Raw genomic sequence first — 15,847 nt, 5'->3', positions numbered from 1 at the left:
AATAACTTTATGAGTATTAGAAAGATTTTTCACCCTTGCAATGGAGTTTAAATAGTTCTGGAAGTATAAATCAGTAAATTTGCAAAATAATTGTGCAGTTTTTAAAAAAATTTATTTAGTCCATAGCTATCTAAAGTATAATTTATAATAGATAGCCAATTAATGATAATGGCTTCCCAGGTGGCTCAGTGATAAAGAATCCACCTGCCAATGAAGGAGACTTGGGTTCAATCTCTGGATCAGGAAAATCTCCTGGAGAAGGAAATGGCAATCCACTCCAGTATTCTTGCCTGGGAAATCCCATGGACAGAGGAGCCTGGTGGGCTACAGTCTATGGGGTCACAAAGAGTCTGACATGACTTAGGCTCTAAACAGCAACAAAATTAATGATAAACATCAGTGTAGGCATCTTTCCTCCAAAAAACTGAAAACCACTCATTTAAACTATCACTTTCCATCTCCACCAAATGAAGATTCATCACTGTCTTTTTGTTTTCTTAGTGTTCCATCCTAAATGAGAAGCTTGAACAACTGCTCCAGGCTTTGCACACAGAGTCCCAGGCAGGTCCAGTTCTCCCAGGCATCAGCCCTCTCATGGTAGAAGAAGATGCTGTGGAATCTTCCAGTGAAGAATCCTTGTGTGAGAGCAAGGAACATCTCTTGGATGACACTACAAAACCCTCTTCCCAGAAAACTGTCAAACCAAGGGAAATAATGCTGCGGGCAAACAGTTTAAAGAAAGCAGTGAGGCAAGTCATTGAAGAGGCCGGAAAAGGTACACATTAACAAAAGCAACTTCTGAAGTTAGCAACATTCTTATTGCAAGCACAAGAGAATTTTCATATCGGTCAGACTGTGTGTGCTCAGTCGTGTCTGACTTTACAACCCCATGGGCCCACCAGGCTCCTCTGCCCATGGAATTTTCCAGGCAAGAATATTGGAGTGGGGTGCCATTTCCTACTCCACAGGATCTTGCCCCCAACCCCCACCAGGGATTGAACCCACAACTCTTGATTCTCCTGCATTGACAGGTGGATTCTTTACCACTAGCTCCAACTGGGAAGCCCATTGGTCAGACTAGACAGACGTTAAAAGAATTTCAGAGATAAAGTATACTGAAGATGTTAAAATAAAATTGCGAATTACTTTTAAATCATATTTCTGAAATTAAGTTTTTTAACTGGAATCTGTTAAATTCTTAAAAGAAAATCAACCCTATAAGCTACTTTGAAAATATTTTCTTAACATTTATCTCTTAAATATTTATGTTGCTTTTTTAAGTGTTTTTTTAAAAGTTCCACCTCTCTTTTAGTTCTTCTGTTTTCCTGTAATATGCGTACTTCTCTTAGAGTTTGAGGTAGTTGACTAAAACTTAACTGCAAATAATATTCAGAAACTCTTTACGAATTGTAACTTGTAGTTGGACTTATCTTTCATCCTCAAAGTTCTTAAATTTTTCTCTTCTGCTAAAAATATAGTTTTGAGATTTTAAAATATTTCCTTTTATAGTCTCTAGTATTAATACTTAACAGACATCACATGACCCCAGAGTTCACTGCCAATCAGTGCTTATTTGTGAATGGGAAATTTCTTTGAGTTTATATTTCAATTTTCCAAGAATGTGTTAATATTTATGGATCTTATTTTTGCTCATTCAAACATATTTCTCTTCTTGCTACTTAAAGTGATGGATGACCAGCCAGTTCACTCCTCGGAACTAGTTCATCAGTCCTTTGATTATGAAAGCACAGAAACAGATGATTCCAAAGATGAGTTAAAAGAAGATGATGCAAAAGAGTCGTTAACTGGTAAGAAAACTGTGATAAGATTATTTTGGGATTAGATAAAATGTAACTCTGCTTTGTGTTTTCAAATGGCTTATTAGTATGAAATAAACTATTCGCATTTTTAACAAGGTTTTTCAGAAATTAAAACTTATATATTCATGAATGCTGAAATAATGAAGGCAATGTTGTTTAGACTATTGTCAGGTATGCTCGCATCCCTTTTTATCATTTAATCTGGAAATCATTATCATAAACTAAGAATTTGGGGACCAAACATGCCTAAATATCTTAATTTTCCTCTAGGAAGAGTAACTACCAAAACTGAAGAATTTAACTTGTTTTAGCTTTCAGATTTCTTTGAGAATAATACGGAAGCTGCAGGCCTCACAAGCATAAAACATGGCATTTAAATAATTCATTGGTCCCTTGAGTTCTATTGATGAGCCTAGATGGTTGATAATCCTTATTGCAAAATTAAGTTTTTAAATCATACGACATCTAGTTACAACCCTATCTCTACTGAAATTATTTTTGCCAGGGAATTAATATGTAGTTGCTTGAAGACTATTAACTATTTCTCTACTTTTCCAGTTTTAACTGAAGATGAATTTATACTTTTAATTTTTCATGGTGAATAAGGGAAAAGGTATTAATTTACTAGAATATAAACCAAGCAGAATTATTAATGAAGACGAGAAGATAATATGAAAATAACTAACATAGTGCAAATGAAAATCAATACTATTGTATCACAACTGTTGCAATCATTAAATTTTTGCTTTTACTTTCATTACATATAAACTTGGGTAGATTACTTAAGTTCTCTGTGGTGTCCACATTTGTAAAATGGGGGTAGTAACGTACCTACTTTTTTGTGATGTTTAAATAAGTTTACATCCATTAAGTGCCTAGAATAGCTCTGGATACATTGTGCTGAAAAGGAATGTTTGCTGTCAGTGTCAAGATTATGATTATTGCTACTGCTTCTGCTGTTGTTGCTACTAACTACACTAACTTTGAAAGACTAGTTCTTAATTGTATTTAAAACTCCTAGAAACTTTGAAATTGGACCATATTGTAGACCTCATGTGTCTGACCTGTAACCAGTGCTTTCATATTTTATAGCATCTTTTTGGACCTTATTTTAGACCTTGTTAGACCTTTTCCCGCACATAACCCAGTTATATTAATTTAACCTTTGGCCTTTCCGACCTTAAAGGGCCCCATTGCAGAATATAATCCAGTGCAGGCATGTTTTACACCCTTGACCAATGGTCACTGAGCCTTGGATTACTCAGTCACTACAACCCACTCTCGTTGCTGTTGTCCATTCTCTTAAGTCGTGCCTGATTCTCTGCAACCCCATAAACCGCAGCATGCCAGGCTTCCCTGTCCTTCACTATCTCCCAGAGTTTGCTCAAACTGATATCCATTGATTCAGTGATGCCTTCCAACCAGCTCATCTTCTGTCGCCTCTCCTCCTCCTGCCTTCATTCTTTCCCAGCATTGGGGTCTTTTCCGGTAAGTCAAGTGGCACTTCGCATCAAGTGGCCAAAGTATTAGAGCTTCAGCTTAAGCATCAGTCCGTCCAATGAATATTCAGGGGTGATTTCCTTTAGGATGGACTGGTTTGATCTCCTTGCTGTCCAAGACTCTCAAATCTTCTCCGGCACCACAGTTTAAAAGCATCAGTTCTTTGGCAGTCAGTCTTCTTTACAGTCCAACTCTCACATCCGTACATGACCACTGGAAAAACCATAGCTTTGACCATACAGTCCTTTGTTGGCAAAGTGATGTCTTGACTTTTCAATACACTGTCTAGGCTTGTCATAGCTTTTCTTCCAAGGAGCAAGCATCTTTTAATTTCGTGGCTGCAGTCACCATCTGCAGTGATTTTGGAGCCTGCTCTCATGATCAACTCTAATTGTTAGAAAGTTTTTCTTCTGTCAATGTGTTGAGCTCTATATTTTCTTTCTTAAATTTCTACCCATGGTTACGTTATTATTAAAAACTTTTTGTATGATCATGTTAACAGAAACAACTACTGCCATCTGAGTAGTGCTTTATGGTTCAGTTTTACACCCATCAATTTCATGATATTGCAAGTGGCTCTTCCATGGGACAGCCCTAACTGAAAACAACTTTCAGGGCATCATATCCTCTTTCCACACATTGCATATTCTTTTTCCAGATTCTGTCTAAAATTATTTTGCCAATCTAACGTGACCATTTTAAACCTTTTGTTTTTCTCATGAATGGTCAATATGATGCCCCATTAAAATATGATGCCCCATTTTGAGCAGCATCTTCCAGATATTTCTGTAATGCTGTGATTCATGGGGTTGTGGAGAGTTGGACACGACTGAGCGACTGAACTGAACTGAACTGAACTGAATAGCACACCAGTACTCATACTGTCCTCCTTCTGGACATAGTAAATGACTCTTTGGAGGACTGGATTTTCAGTTCTCATTGGTTTTGGTTTTCCAACCAGCTACCATCCCATCTTACTATACTGTCATGAATTTCATGCTTCATTATAGTCTGCAAAGAAAACCAAAAAAGTAGAGATAGAATAATGTAGATATTGTTATTGAAATAAGCATAGATTATGCAAGTCTTTATGGTGCAGCATTTGTTCTTAATTTTTGCCTAGTATTCCAGTTTATTGGATATCAGTATCTGGAGGAGTGTTTTCTGAGTTAAATCATTAACTTTCTGAAGCACAGTCATTATATTATCATTGAATAATTTAATTATTTGTATGTCTGAGATGTGCAAAATACACATTAAGATGATCAATGATATGTTACGTTTAAGAAGAGTCATGAAACATTAATTTAGTTACCTGTAGTGAAACATCAATCTTGGTCACTAGAATACTCTCTGGTTTTTTATCAGAGATGAATATCAAAAGGTTGTTTTTATAAGAAATTAGTTCCAGGGCTCCCATCTGTCCAAAAAAAAAAAAAAGTGTTCTGTTCTGTTCCTTTTCCTTAGTGCAACTGGACAGTTTTTGAACAGAGAGATGAGAGTGGAAGATTAATATAGTTAGTTTGTAATTAGTCTTAGACAAAGTAAAGATAATAAGGTTTTAGAGTATTTTTAAATTGAGTTTGAGGATTACTGTTTCTTTTAAACACCTGCCAACTGCTCCTAAATTAGTTAAAGATACTATTTGATCTCCATTAAATTGTGCCAGTTTAGGTAGAATTAAATCTCTTTTTATTGTTTACTTTGAGAATAATTCTGTTTTGTAATAATATTTTTAATGAGCTTTTATAAGGATATGGTAGAACTGTTTTGAGTAAATGGTTGAGACATAAAAGTATATTGATTTCATTTGAAAAAATAATATTTTTCCTTTGGGAATTACATTAATTACATTTGATTATTTACTCAACATTTTTGAGAAAAGGATTGCATTGATAATATACACTGCAATATATATGTTCCATTTTCAAAGATTGTCAGATGTCAAAATTTCCTTTCTTTAAATATGGGTTGCTCACTTTCAGATTAGGAGTATCATTGACCTTTAATTATGGTGAAAAGTGAAAATGTTAGTTGCCCAGTCGTGTCTGACTCTTTGTGACCCCATGGACTCTAATCCGCCAGGCTCCTCTGTCCATGGGGATTCTCCAGGCAAGAATACTGGAGTGAGTTGCCATGCCCTCCTCCAGGGAATCTTCCCGACCAGGGATCGAGCCCTGGTCTCCTGCATTACAGGCAGATAGTTTCCTGTCTGATCCTATTGATCATCATCTATTTAAAATGAGAGATCAATAAAGCTACCTGTGACACATTCCTTCCACATGGTAAATCCCAAGAAAATGAACAGAAAATGGTAAAAAAAAAAAAGTAAACATAAGGTAATGTTTTCAGTTCTACTGATTAAACATGTATGAAATTATTTTATGTCATCAAGTGTGTAGAGACTTGCTTGTTTTTTAATCTGGACTTCTTGCCCACAGTTAAAGGTGCACCTCGGTCTCCGGATGGCCGGGCTGGTCGTTCCCAAACTGACTCTGGCCCTGGTGCCCCTGTGGCAGCCAGCAAGGAAAACCTCCCTGTGCTCAATACCAGAATAATTTGCCCAGGTAGTACTGACTCTGAAACATGGTGTATTTTTAAGTATTTCTGTGAAAATGTATAAGTACTCATCTCCCTGAACTGTGTAGAAATGTGCTCATAAAGTGTTCCTTTAAGAGAGTGTTCTTAGTACTTTTATTAATCAAAGTCCAGATCCTTAGACTGTGGTGTGTATAAGAATTGCCTGGAAACTCTTAGAAAGCATATTCCTGGCCCCTGACCTGAGAAATTTTGATTGAGTAGCTCTAGAGTGGAACCCAGGAATCTGAATTTAAGTCCTAAGGTAAATTTGATCTTATATTTAACCAACTTTTAAGTATCCCTACAGCCTTCCTCTTAGTTTTAAGCCACAAGTATCTATAGTTATTTTTAGACTGATAATATTGCATCCTTTTGGAATATCTGAGGCATCTGTTTCAGCCCTGATAAGGGCTTGGGATTTAGGATAGTATTAGTGGAAACTGAAGGATGTGTATGGAAGTGGAGGGAGGTAAATATAAATGAGATCTCCTTAAGTACCATTTGTTTGCCTTAGTGAAAACTTTCCAAATTCATTCTAGAGTAGTTTGGAACCTAGATTACACCCTAAAAATCAGTCTCTTCTACAAATGATTTTTAAAGGTGTATCACAATTCAAGAGTAATATTTGGAGACTTTATTATTGTTTATAATAGTCAAAAAGTGGAAACAACTCAAATATTTATCAGTTGATGAATGGAGAAGTAAAATGTGGTGTGTACATACAATGGAATATTACTCAGTCATTAAAAAGGATGAACCACTGATATATGCTATAACATAATTACCCTTGAAAACATTATGCCAAGCAAAAGAAGCTCAGCACAAAAAAGGTGCATATTATATGATTCCATTTACATGAATGTCCAGAAGAGTCCAATCTATAGAGAAAGAGAACTTTCGTGGTTTAGTGGTTTCCAGGATCTGAGATCTGGGGGCCCTGGAAGGAAAGGAAAATAACTGCAAACCCATATGGGATTTCTTTCAGTGGTAATAAAAAGTTCTGAATCAGGTAGTAATGATCATTGAACAATTTTGTGTATATAAACCTTAGTTATATACTTTAAAGGGGTGAATTTTATGGTATATGAATTATGTCTTAATGAAAATATTAAAGTATAGATGATAAATCCAGGACACTTTTGGTTCCGGAAAGGATTCTATGTCTGGAGGTCCTGTCTCTCTTCAAACCTGGACCCTTCTGGATGGAAGCTGTACATATGGCTAACCTTAAAACATTTTAGAAAATATTATGCTTTTCTTTGGGGCATTTGAAATATGACTCTTCATCTTTTCAAGCTGTTTTTCTCTCACCAGCATGGTTGTTTTGTTCGTTTATTTACTTATTTAGACATAAAGGGACCTGGCATAGCCATCGTATATTCGAAACTATGAGAGTAAATGACAGAATAAAGTTAATCTTGATTATTTGATAATCAGCTAAACTTTGTAACTAAAATAATGAACATTTCTAAGAGGAGCACTTTGTTGAAGAAAGGAATGTGAGCTAAAGAAAAGACTTTGTTTCCTAATTTCCTAGTGTTTCTAAATTGCAACACATATTTTTCTTCACCATTCTTTCTGTTTTGTCTATTTCCTGGGGTCCTTATTCCTAGTGCTTCTAGCCTTAACATTTGGCTTGGTAAGTCATAAAACTCATTAGCTTTGAATACTATAACTAGTTAGTGGAAAGCTAACTAGTTGTTGAAATAAACTTGAAGTTTTGCATATTTAGAGGTAAGATGCTTCATTTTTATATTCAATACTGTATTCTTCTAAAATCCATAAATACCTGGGTTTAATATTTTACTACTTATTCTTGACACCAACACTGAGCTTTCACCTTTGTATGTCAGCATGTTTACTTGAGTATTATTGTCTGTGCTTCGAGAGTGTGAAAATGATAACTCCATGACATTCCGGATAATTCGGCCTTTATTGTAAATTCCTTACAGACTTCCTACCTTCTCTGCTAATGAAAAGGAAGCAGTGGTTATTTGTTGAAATTAAGAATCATTGATGGTAAATGAGAAATGTTACAAAGAGACTCCTATTTAGGTCCTTACCTGTTTCACTTCTTATGACAACAGATTATAAAAAGAAGCAGCAGAAACCTTGTATTTACCAATATCATAATTCTTAGTTTTGATTAATGAGAACAAGCACCGAAAAGCATGGAGACATTTTGCTGCATGCTTTGGGAGCAAGATGTTTCTGATGAAAACTAAAAACAATGGATTGGCTCTGTTTTTCTCTTAACGTGTGATTCTGTATTTTTTTTCTGGCCAGGTTTAAGAGCAGGACTAGCTGCCTCAATTGCTGGAAGTTCTATTATCAACAAAATGTTGTTAGCAAATATTGACCCTTTTGGTGCAACGCCATTTATTGACCCAGATCCAGATTCAGTGTAAGAATATACTTTTGCATATATTTTGTTTTGGCTTTCCTTGTTTCTGTTTTATATGAATGGTAACATTTTAAATACATTACAATAAAAACAGTCCCACATCCAAAAAAAGAATCATCTTCAAATTTCAAAAGTTGATGATGATGAATACATTAACATATGTGAAATACAGTGGTTTTCATGATCTAAGGTAGGTCCCTTCCAGCCTGTAGTCTCGGATACCAACCCAGTGGCAAAGTGAGTCGCAGCTCTATACACTTTTCCCTGGAATGTTTTATTCATCATTGCCTTCATAATCGTAATTTTGCTATTCCTTTCACCTCATTTTTTTCTCAGCCTTTCCAATTCTGCCATCTTTCCACATTCAACGTCAAGGTTTACTTATTTCAGGGAGTTTCTGCCTCACACTGATCCCTTCCCTTCTTAAAATTCCTTTAAAACATCAGTTGTTCAATATGTACTGACACTTTGTTTTACTTCCATATTAATTTTGCTTTTTTATGTCTCATTTCTCTGATGACAGTCCTTTGTACTTTTTTAAAGGGCCTCGAAGAAGGGACTAATCTAGTTGTTTTCTGCTCAATAAATACTCAATAAAAGTACAAGTGTGGAGGAGACTTTGTGACAAAAAAAAAGAGTATTAGCATCTGACTGTGAGGCCCTCTCATTTGTGTGTGTAGTGAGGGGCTTATGAAGGAAGTAGAAGAACTAAGATTTTGTTACAATTAATAGAAAAAGCATTAACCACTACTGTCTGCACTTCCCCTGCCCACAGTCCCTTTAGGTCACTTGTTCTGAAATTTACGACACACTGGGTCATGCACATGGCACGTAAATAGGAAATGATTCCTGGTAAACTTTCCCCTCTTATATAGGAAATGTAAGCTTAAATGGTGTCAGGTGTTATTTTGTGTGCTAATTGTAATTGTTGTTATGAACTTGAAATTAACTTTCACGTACTTTTCCTTATTGTAGAGATGGCTATTCAGAAAAATGTGTCATGAACAATTACTTTGGGATTGGATTAGATGCAAAAATTTCATTAGAATTTAATAATAAGAGAGAGGAGCACCCTGAAAAATGCAGGTAATTTGGATAATAGTGATAATGTAATTACACAAAGGCAATTTTACTTTAATTTCATTTTATTACCTCTTTGGCTGACTCTGCGTTTAAAGAGTAAATAAATAATAGTTAAAGAAATTCTCTGCCAACGTTTATTTTCAGGAGCCGAACTAAAAACTTAATGTGGTATGGAGTCCTTGGAACTCGGGAATTATTACAAAGATCATATAAGAATTTGGAACAGAGGGTTCAACTTGAAGTAAGTTCAGCTTGATAGTAAAGACATTTCAGATTATCTTGCAAGATTTATTTGTGGAGCTGATTTGGCCTTAACTGTTCTCTTGAATGGGCTCCCCGGTAGCTCAGATGGTAAAGACTCTGCCTGCACTGCAGGAGATTCCAGTTTGAATCTTGGGTCGGGAAGATCCCCTGGAGAAGGGCATGGCCACCAACTCCACTGTTCTGGCCTAGAGAATTCCATGGACAGTTCAAGGGGTCGCAGAGTCGGACTTGACTGTGACTAACACTTAGGACATTTAGGGCACACTTTATTCTCTTGAATAGTGCTTAAACACTGGAGGGTAAAAAAATAAAAGTGGTTTTCTACTTTATGCCAAAGGAGGTATTAGACACTGGATATGAGTGACACACTTAATTACCATTATCATTAGACCCTGAAATTTAGACGTTTCTATGAAATTGAGGTTCCCCATGAAAAGGCCAGACCATGAAACTGTGTACATACACAGGATAGCATTTTTTTAATTTATTTATTTTTAATGGGAGGATTCCGTTCCGTTCAGTCGTTCAGTCGTGTCCGACTCTTTGCGACCCCGTGGACTGTAGCCTACCAGGCTTCTCCGTCCATGGGATTCTCCAGGCAAGAATACTGGAGTGGGTTACCATTTCCTTCTCCAGGGGATCTTCCGACCCAGGGATCGAACCCGGGTCTCCCGCATTGGAGGCAGACGCTTTAACCTCTGAGCCACCAGGGAAGCCCAATGGGAGGATAATTGCTTTCCATTATCGTGTTGGTTTCTGCCATACATCACCATGAAGCAGCCATAGGTATACATATGCCCCCTCCCTCTGGAACCTCCCTCCCAGGATAGCATTTTTATCAGATTCTTTTTCACTTAAGTTTCCAAATTCTGACTTGATTCTATAGCACCTGAAGTTTCATAAATCCCTGAAAATACCATTCACAGTAAATAGAAGTTTTTAAGTTAAATGTATACTTTGTTCCAATTAATTCTAACAAGTTAATAAAATCAAAAGAGATTCTGAGCATTTACCTTTTCTAGTATATATATATATATTTTTTTACTAATTTAAATAGGATGGTAAGGACAGCAAAAGTTCTTTAATCTGATAACAGAAAAAAGAAGATAGAGGACATGGCTCTGAGAAGTCTGCTGTGTATGTGTGTGCTTAGTCACTCAGTCGTGTCTGACGTTTTGCAAACCCATGGACTGTAGCCCGCCAGGCTTCTCTGTCCATGGGGATTCTCCAGGCAAGAATACTGGCGTAGGTTGCCGTCTCCTCCTCCAGGGGATCTTACCAACCCAGGGATCCAGCATTGAAGGCAGATTCTTTACTGACTAAGCCACCAGGGAAGCCCTGAGAAGTGTACTCATTTCTTACAGTATTATTTTCCTTCACCTTTGGTCCAGAGCTCACTGTTTATGATGATAGGCTTGTGTTTCCTGTCTTGTATCTTTTTGTAACCAGATGTTTTAAGTTGAGGTATAGACTACATACAGTGAAAGGGAAATTGTTAGTTGCTCAGTTTTCTCCAGCTCTTTGCGACCCCATGGACTGTAGCCTGCCTCACTCCTCAGTCCAAGGGATTCTCAAGGCAAGAATACTAGACTGGGTTGCTATTTTCTTCTCCAAGAGATCTTCCCAACCCAGAGATCGAAAACCGAGGCTCCTGCATTACAGGCAGACTCCTTACTGTCTGAGCCACCAGGACAAATCTTAAGTTGACAGCTCAATGAATTAAACAATGTTTTTTATCTTAGTTGTTATCTTAATAATGGAATGTGGACTAGAGAAGTGTCTGGCTCATTCATTATCAAGTAAATGTCCTAGCAAAAATAAACCTATTCTACCTGTCACTCTAGAGCACAGCTACATGATCCATTGGTTTGATTTATCATTGCTTATAAAATTAAGATAGATGTTACTGGCTGAAAAGGTACAAAATCAGGAAGGCTCATACTCTGTAAATGCTATTGTTGGCTGCCCCATCCATTGCTCAACTTGGGTTCTTGCCTATGAACTGCTTATATAATCATTTTCCTTATTCATGTCCCCTAGTCAGCTACACTCTGCTTAAAGATGGGTAAGAAGTCGTGTTCATCTTTGTTAGACCCATAAGCTTGCACAGGTCCTGGCCCTGACTTGAGAGGGAAACAGACAGGCAAATGATCATTTACATAATTTGTTAAGTGATGTGTGGTCAAGACCCATAGCTGGCCATCTTTAGGATTTGGGGAACTATCCAGAATGAGAATGACTGGATTGCTTTATTTCTAGGAGAGCCTTCAGCTCTTCAGAAGTTCTGTTTCTGTCCTTTTTGATCGATGGTCCAAATTCTAAACAATATCCTACACAGCTGCTTTGTAATCTCCATTAAGCAGAGGTTCTTAACACTTTTTGACCTGTGAACCCTTTTGGCATCCTAGTAAAAACTATGGACTCCTTCTCGGAATATTGTTTTTAAAGCACTCTTTAAATATATACAGACACAAAATAAAATAATATTGAAATAAATTAACAAAATATTTTTAAAGCGTTGTAGAGTAATATATTTGTTTCTTTGTTGCTACATGAAATGACAAAAATCTAATGGTATATATAATAGTAATGGTATATATAATCGTAAGTATGGTTCAGATGGTAAAGAATCTTCCTGCAATATGGAAGACCCAGGTTCAGTCCTTGGGTCAGGAAAATCCCCTGGACAAGGGAATGGCAACCCACTCCAGTATTCTTGCCTGGAGAATTCCATGAACAGATGAACCTGGTGGGCTACAGTCCATGGGTTGCAAAGAGTCAGACATAACTAAGCGACTAATACTTCACACTTTTACCATACTTTTGAAGTAATGATGAACATAAATGATATTAAAAGATATCTGAAACATCTGTAATATAATACAAAATATCTGTTTCTATTGTGATGAAGTCACAAGTACTGTATTGCCGATGTGTGGTTTGTTGTCTACATTTATAACTGAGTGCATTGCTAGATTTCAGAGATTGTTGACTATGAGAGATATGTTTTTACCATTCCAGTTAACAGACCGTGACTCTATCTGTGGCCCCTTGGTTTCTGAACCTTAGGTTCAGAACTTGGTATAATTCTGACCTGATACAGAAGTTGATATTCAATGATTAAAAGGAAAGTAAATTTAGGAAAACAAGATATGTGAAAGCATCTTGCTAATATGCACAAAAGGTAAAGTAGAAGAATTAGAGAATTCTTTGCCATAGTTAAAAATAAGCAAAACACCTGCTACTCCTGAGGACCATGGAAGGTTCATTGTTTAAAAATTAATTTCCTTGATGTTGGATCACTTGGGATAAAGGTGGAGAAGAGGGATGCAGGGCTTAGGAAGTTTTTCTCAGAAACATCCCTTTTCACCAAGTGCCAGTCACTGGCAAAAAAACCCTCAACATTTTGCTCAGGAGTCTACCTTCCCCTGTTGTGTTGTATAGAAGTCATGTGTTGACTTTGAGTTTGCACAAAGCAAAGACCTTGGCTTTGGCTTCTCCAATGTCAAAATGGATAAAATAATGCTTATGTGCAGAATTATAATTCATTGATACAAAAAATCACAGTTTAAACTGTAAAGAATTATGCAAATATAAATCCTGTTTCTCAAGCCATATACCCTGTGAATCTGATAGGTACTGAAGATTTCGAACCTTTGAATGACATTTATAATCCTCTCTACAATCATGGGAATGCCAGAAATGTAGAATAACGTTGTAATATCAAATTTTGCAATTTTTAGAGCAGAAATACCTTTGACCTATGAATGAAAAATGTCATTAAGATTCAAATTTTTTTCTTAAAGATGACTTTTTTGTCCAGATATACCTAATTTACATGCATCAAGCAGCTTGTTCTAGATTTTAAGTGAAGTAATGATCAAATACTATTTTGAATCCCTTCAATACTAAGATACATGAAGGAGAAAAACAGTGTACACCTGTAATCCTTAATAAAATATAACAAAGAGTTGTTTGATTCACATTTTTGGTAATTTCACATATTTCCATAATTTCATAACAGTTGTTTCCATAATTTGTTAAAGTTGGCTTATAGTAATTTCTATCTTTGTTTAGTTCATTCATTAATAATTGTAGCTACATTTTAAGTCATGTTATATAATAATTGAGGGCTTCTCTGATGGCTCAGTAATAAAGAATCCGCCTGCCAATTCAGGAGACACAGGTTCAATCCCTGGTTTGGGAAGATCCCCTGGAGCAGGAAATAGCAACCCACTCTAGTATTCTTGCCTGGGAAATCCCGTGGACAGAGGAGCCTGGCAGGCTACAGTCTCTGGGGTCAGAAAAGAGTCAGACACAACTGAGAGACTAAACAGCAACAAAAATAATAATTGACGCTTCCTCAATGCTTTCTACATATTGTGTTTAATACTTAAACTTTATCAGAGTTATTATCATTCTTTATGAGACAAGTATTATTATTTATTTCAGAAATAAATTTCTTAAAATTTATTTCAAGTCACTTACCTAAGATCAAGCAGTTAGTACCTGGAGAAGCCAAAACTTCAACTCCAGTTTTTTTCACCATAAAACATTAATTTGTAATTATAACTGAAAAAAGACATTTACTGACTCCCTACTATGTGTTTTAGGTGTTTTCTTGTCCCGTATCTTGTTGGCCACACTATGGATGAAGTATTATTAGCCAATTTTCCAGATGAGCAAAATGAATCTCTGAAAGTCTAAGGCATTTGACCAAATAAGTGACAGAATTCAAAATAGGCCCACTGTCTTCCCGTATTTCCTAATGAAAGGAGCTGAAAAGCAAATACTAATCAGAAAAAAAGTGTAACTGCCGTTTTAAAGCATTTTTCTGCATCATGAACAAGTGGAAATATGAGATTAGAAAAGTTTATACAAAATGTATAACACTCCTGAACTTACTCCTGAATCTGAAAGAAACAGTTGAGTCAGGTGACCTTAATTTATTGAATCTGTACTGCTCATACTTTCCCTGAGACTATATGAAATGGACATTAAGCTCTTAACCATGGGTGTTTTCCTAATGCATGTATGTTAAATTCAGCAAAGTATATGGAGCTTTTGACATTTTCATCTTATTCCATATTATGCTTGCAAATAGTATATTCGTTGATAAAATCTTTAAGGAGTGCTCTGAATTTTTTTAGTATTCCTTTTATATTTATGAAGGTAGCATTTTTCCATTTCCTTTGTGACTCATACGACTTTTTTCTAAAGCACACAAAAATATTTGTTCAGTTGCGTTCAGAAAAGGTTTATTGTTCAACTGAATACTTTACGTTCATTCATTTATCACTCAATCACTGAGCACCTGCTGTGTGCCAGGAACCACCCTAGGTACCCAGATACAGTGTGAACCTTTGACTCTGTTGTCATGTAAAGGAAAAGAAAGGTTAAAAACACCTTGTGGAGGTTAGTGTCAGGAAGTATTCACAATTATTTAAAATTTTTGAAAAGTGGGTCCAAACCAGATTCACATTTGTTCTAAAGGTTGAAGATCATTTTCATTGGCGATTAAAATGGAACTTTTATAAAATTATGTTAACTATTTTTAAATTTTTAATTAGTTTGAGAATTAGTGAAAATACAGCGTCTGTTTTAAGTGTGACATCTTCAGACTCCTCACTTTTAAAACAAAGGCTAAAACCGTCTGTTTAGCAAGAACTTATTGATGTGTGACTCAGTGGTAAAGAACCCTCCTGCTAGTACAGGAGACGCAGGTTTCGATCCCTGGGTCGGGAAGAGCTCCTCGAGAAGCAAATGGCAACCCACTCCAGCCTGGAGAATCCCATGGACAGAGGAACCTGGTGGGATAAAAGTCCATAGGGTCACAAAGAGTCGGACACAACTGAGCAACTAAGCATACATAGCACAGCATATTATATATGTGTGTGTGATATATATAATATTATATATATATATATTACATATATGTGTGATATATATATATAATCACATTTTTAATCCATTTATCCATCAGTGAACACTGAGGTTGGTTTATAAAACACTTTTTTTCGATTTGTTTTTCTGTAACACAACTTCTGCTGTAATTATTTACTCTGTAAAATTTTTTAAATTAAAAAATAAGATAATGTATAGGAATGTATTTATAGGAAAGCTGACATCACCACCACTTTCCTCCGTTGTCATTGGTCTTCTGCTGTCTTCCAAACTTGTGGTTTTGCTCTTTTGA

The 15,847-nt window shown here is 36.1% G+C and overlaps 1 protein-coding gene across 7 annotated transcripts in view; it reads left to right on the top strand.

Moving 5' to 3' along the window:
- The window catches only part of DGKH (diacylglycerol kinase eta), a 222,025-nt gene that overhangs the window by 166,077 nt on the left and 40,101 nt on the right, over positions 1–15,847 (top strand). For 6 of the 7 annotated variants that reach the window (XM_088842777.1, XM_055426031.2, XM_055426033.2 and 3 more), the window contains 6 exons: positions 502–775; positions 1,686–1,808; positions 5,762–5,887; positions 8,187–8,304; positions 9,280–9,390; positions 9,532–9,628. In XM_088842777.1, the coding sequence (XP_088698903.1) occupies positions 502–775; positions 1,686–1,808; positions 5,762–5,887; positions 8,187–8,304; positions 9,280–9,390; positions 9,532–9,628 (849 nt within the window). The remainder of the gene's footprint in view (positions 1–501; positions 776–1,685; positions 1,809–5,761; positions 5,888–8,186; positions 8,305–9,279; positions 9,391–9,531; positions 9,629–15,847) is intronic. The other variant, XM_088842778.1, reaches the window with a different exon arrangement.

This window comes from Moschus berezovskii, chromosome 13 (assembly GCF_049115385.1).
Source record: "Moschus berezovskii isolate FMDL1 chromosome 13, NW_MosBer_1.0, whole genome shotgun sequence".
Taxonomy (NCBI): Eukaryota; Metazoa; Chordata; class Mammalia; order Artiodactyla; family Moschidae; genus Moschus; species Moschus berezovskii.
Note: the sequence above shows the minus strand (reverse complement) of the source record. Positions and strands in the feature narration are given on the sequence as shown.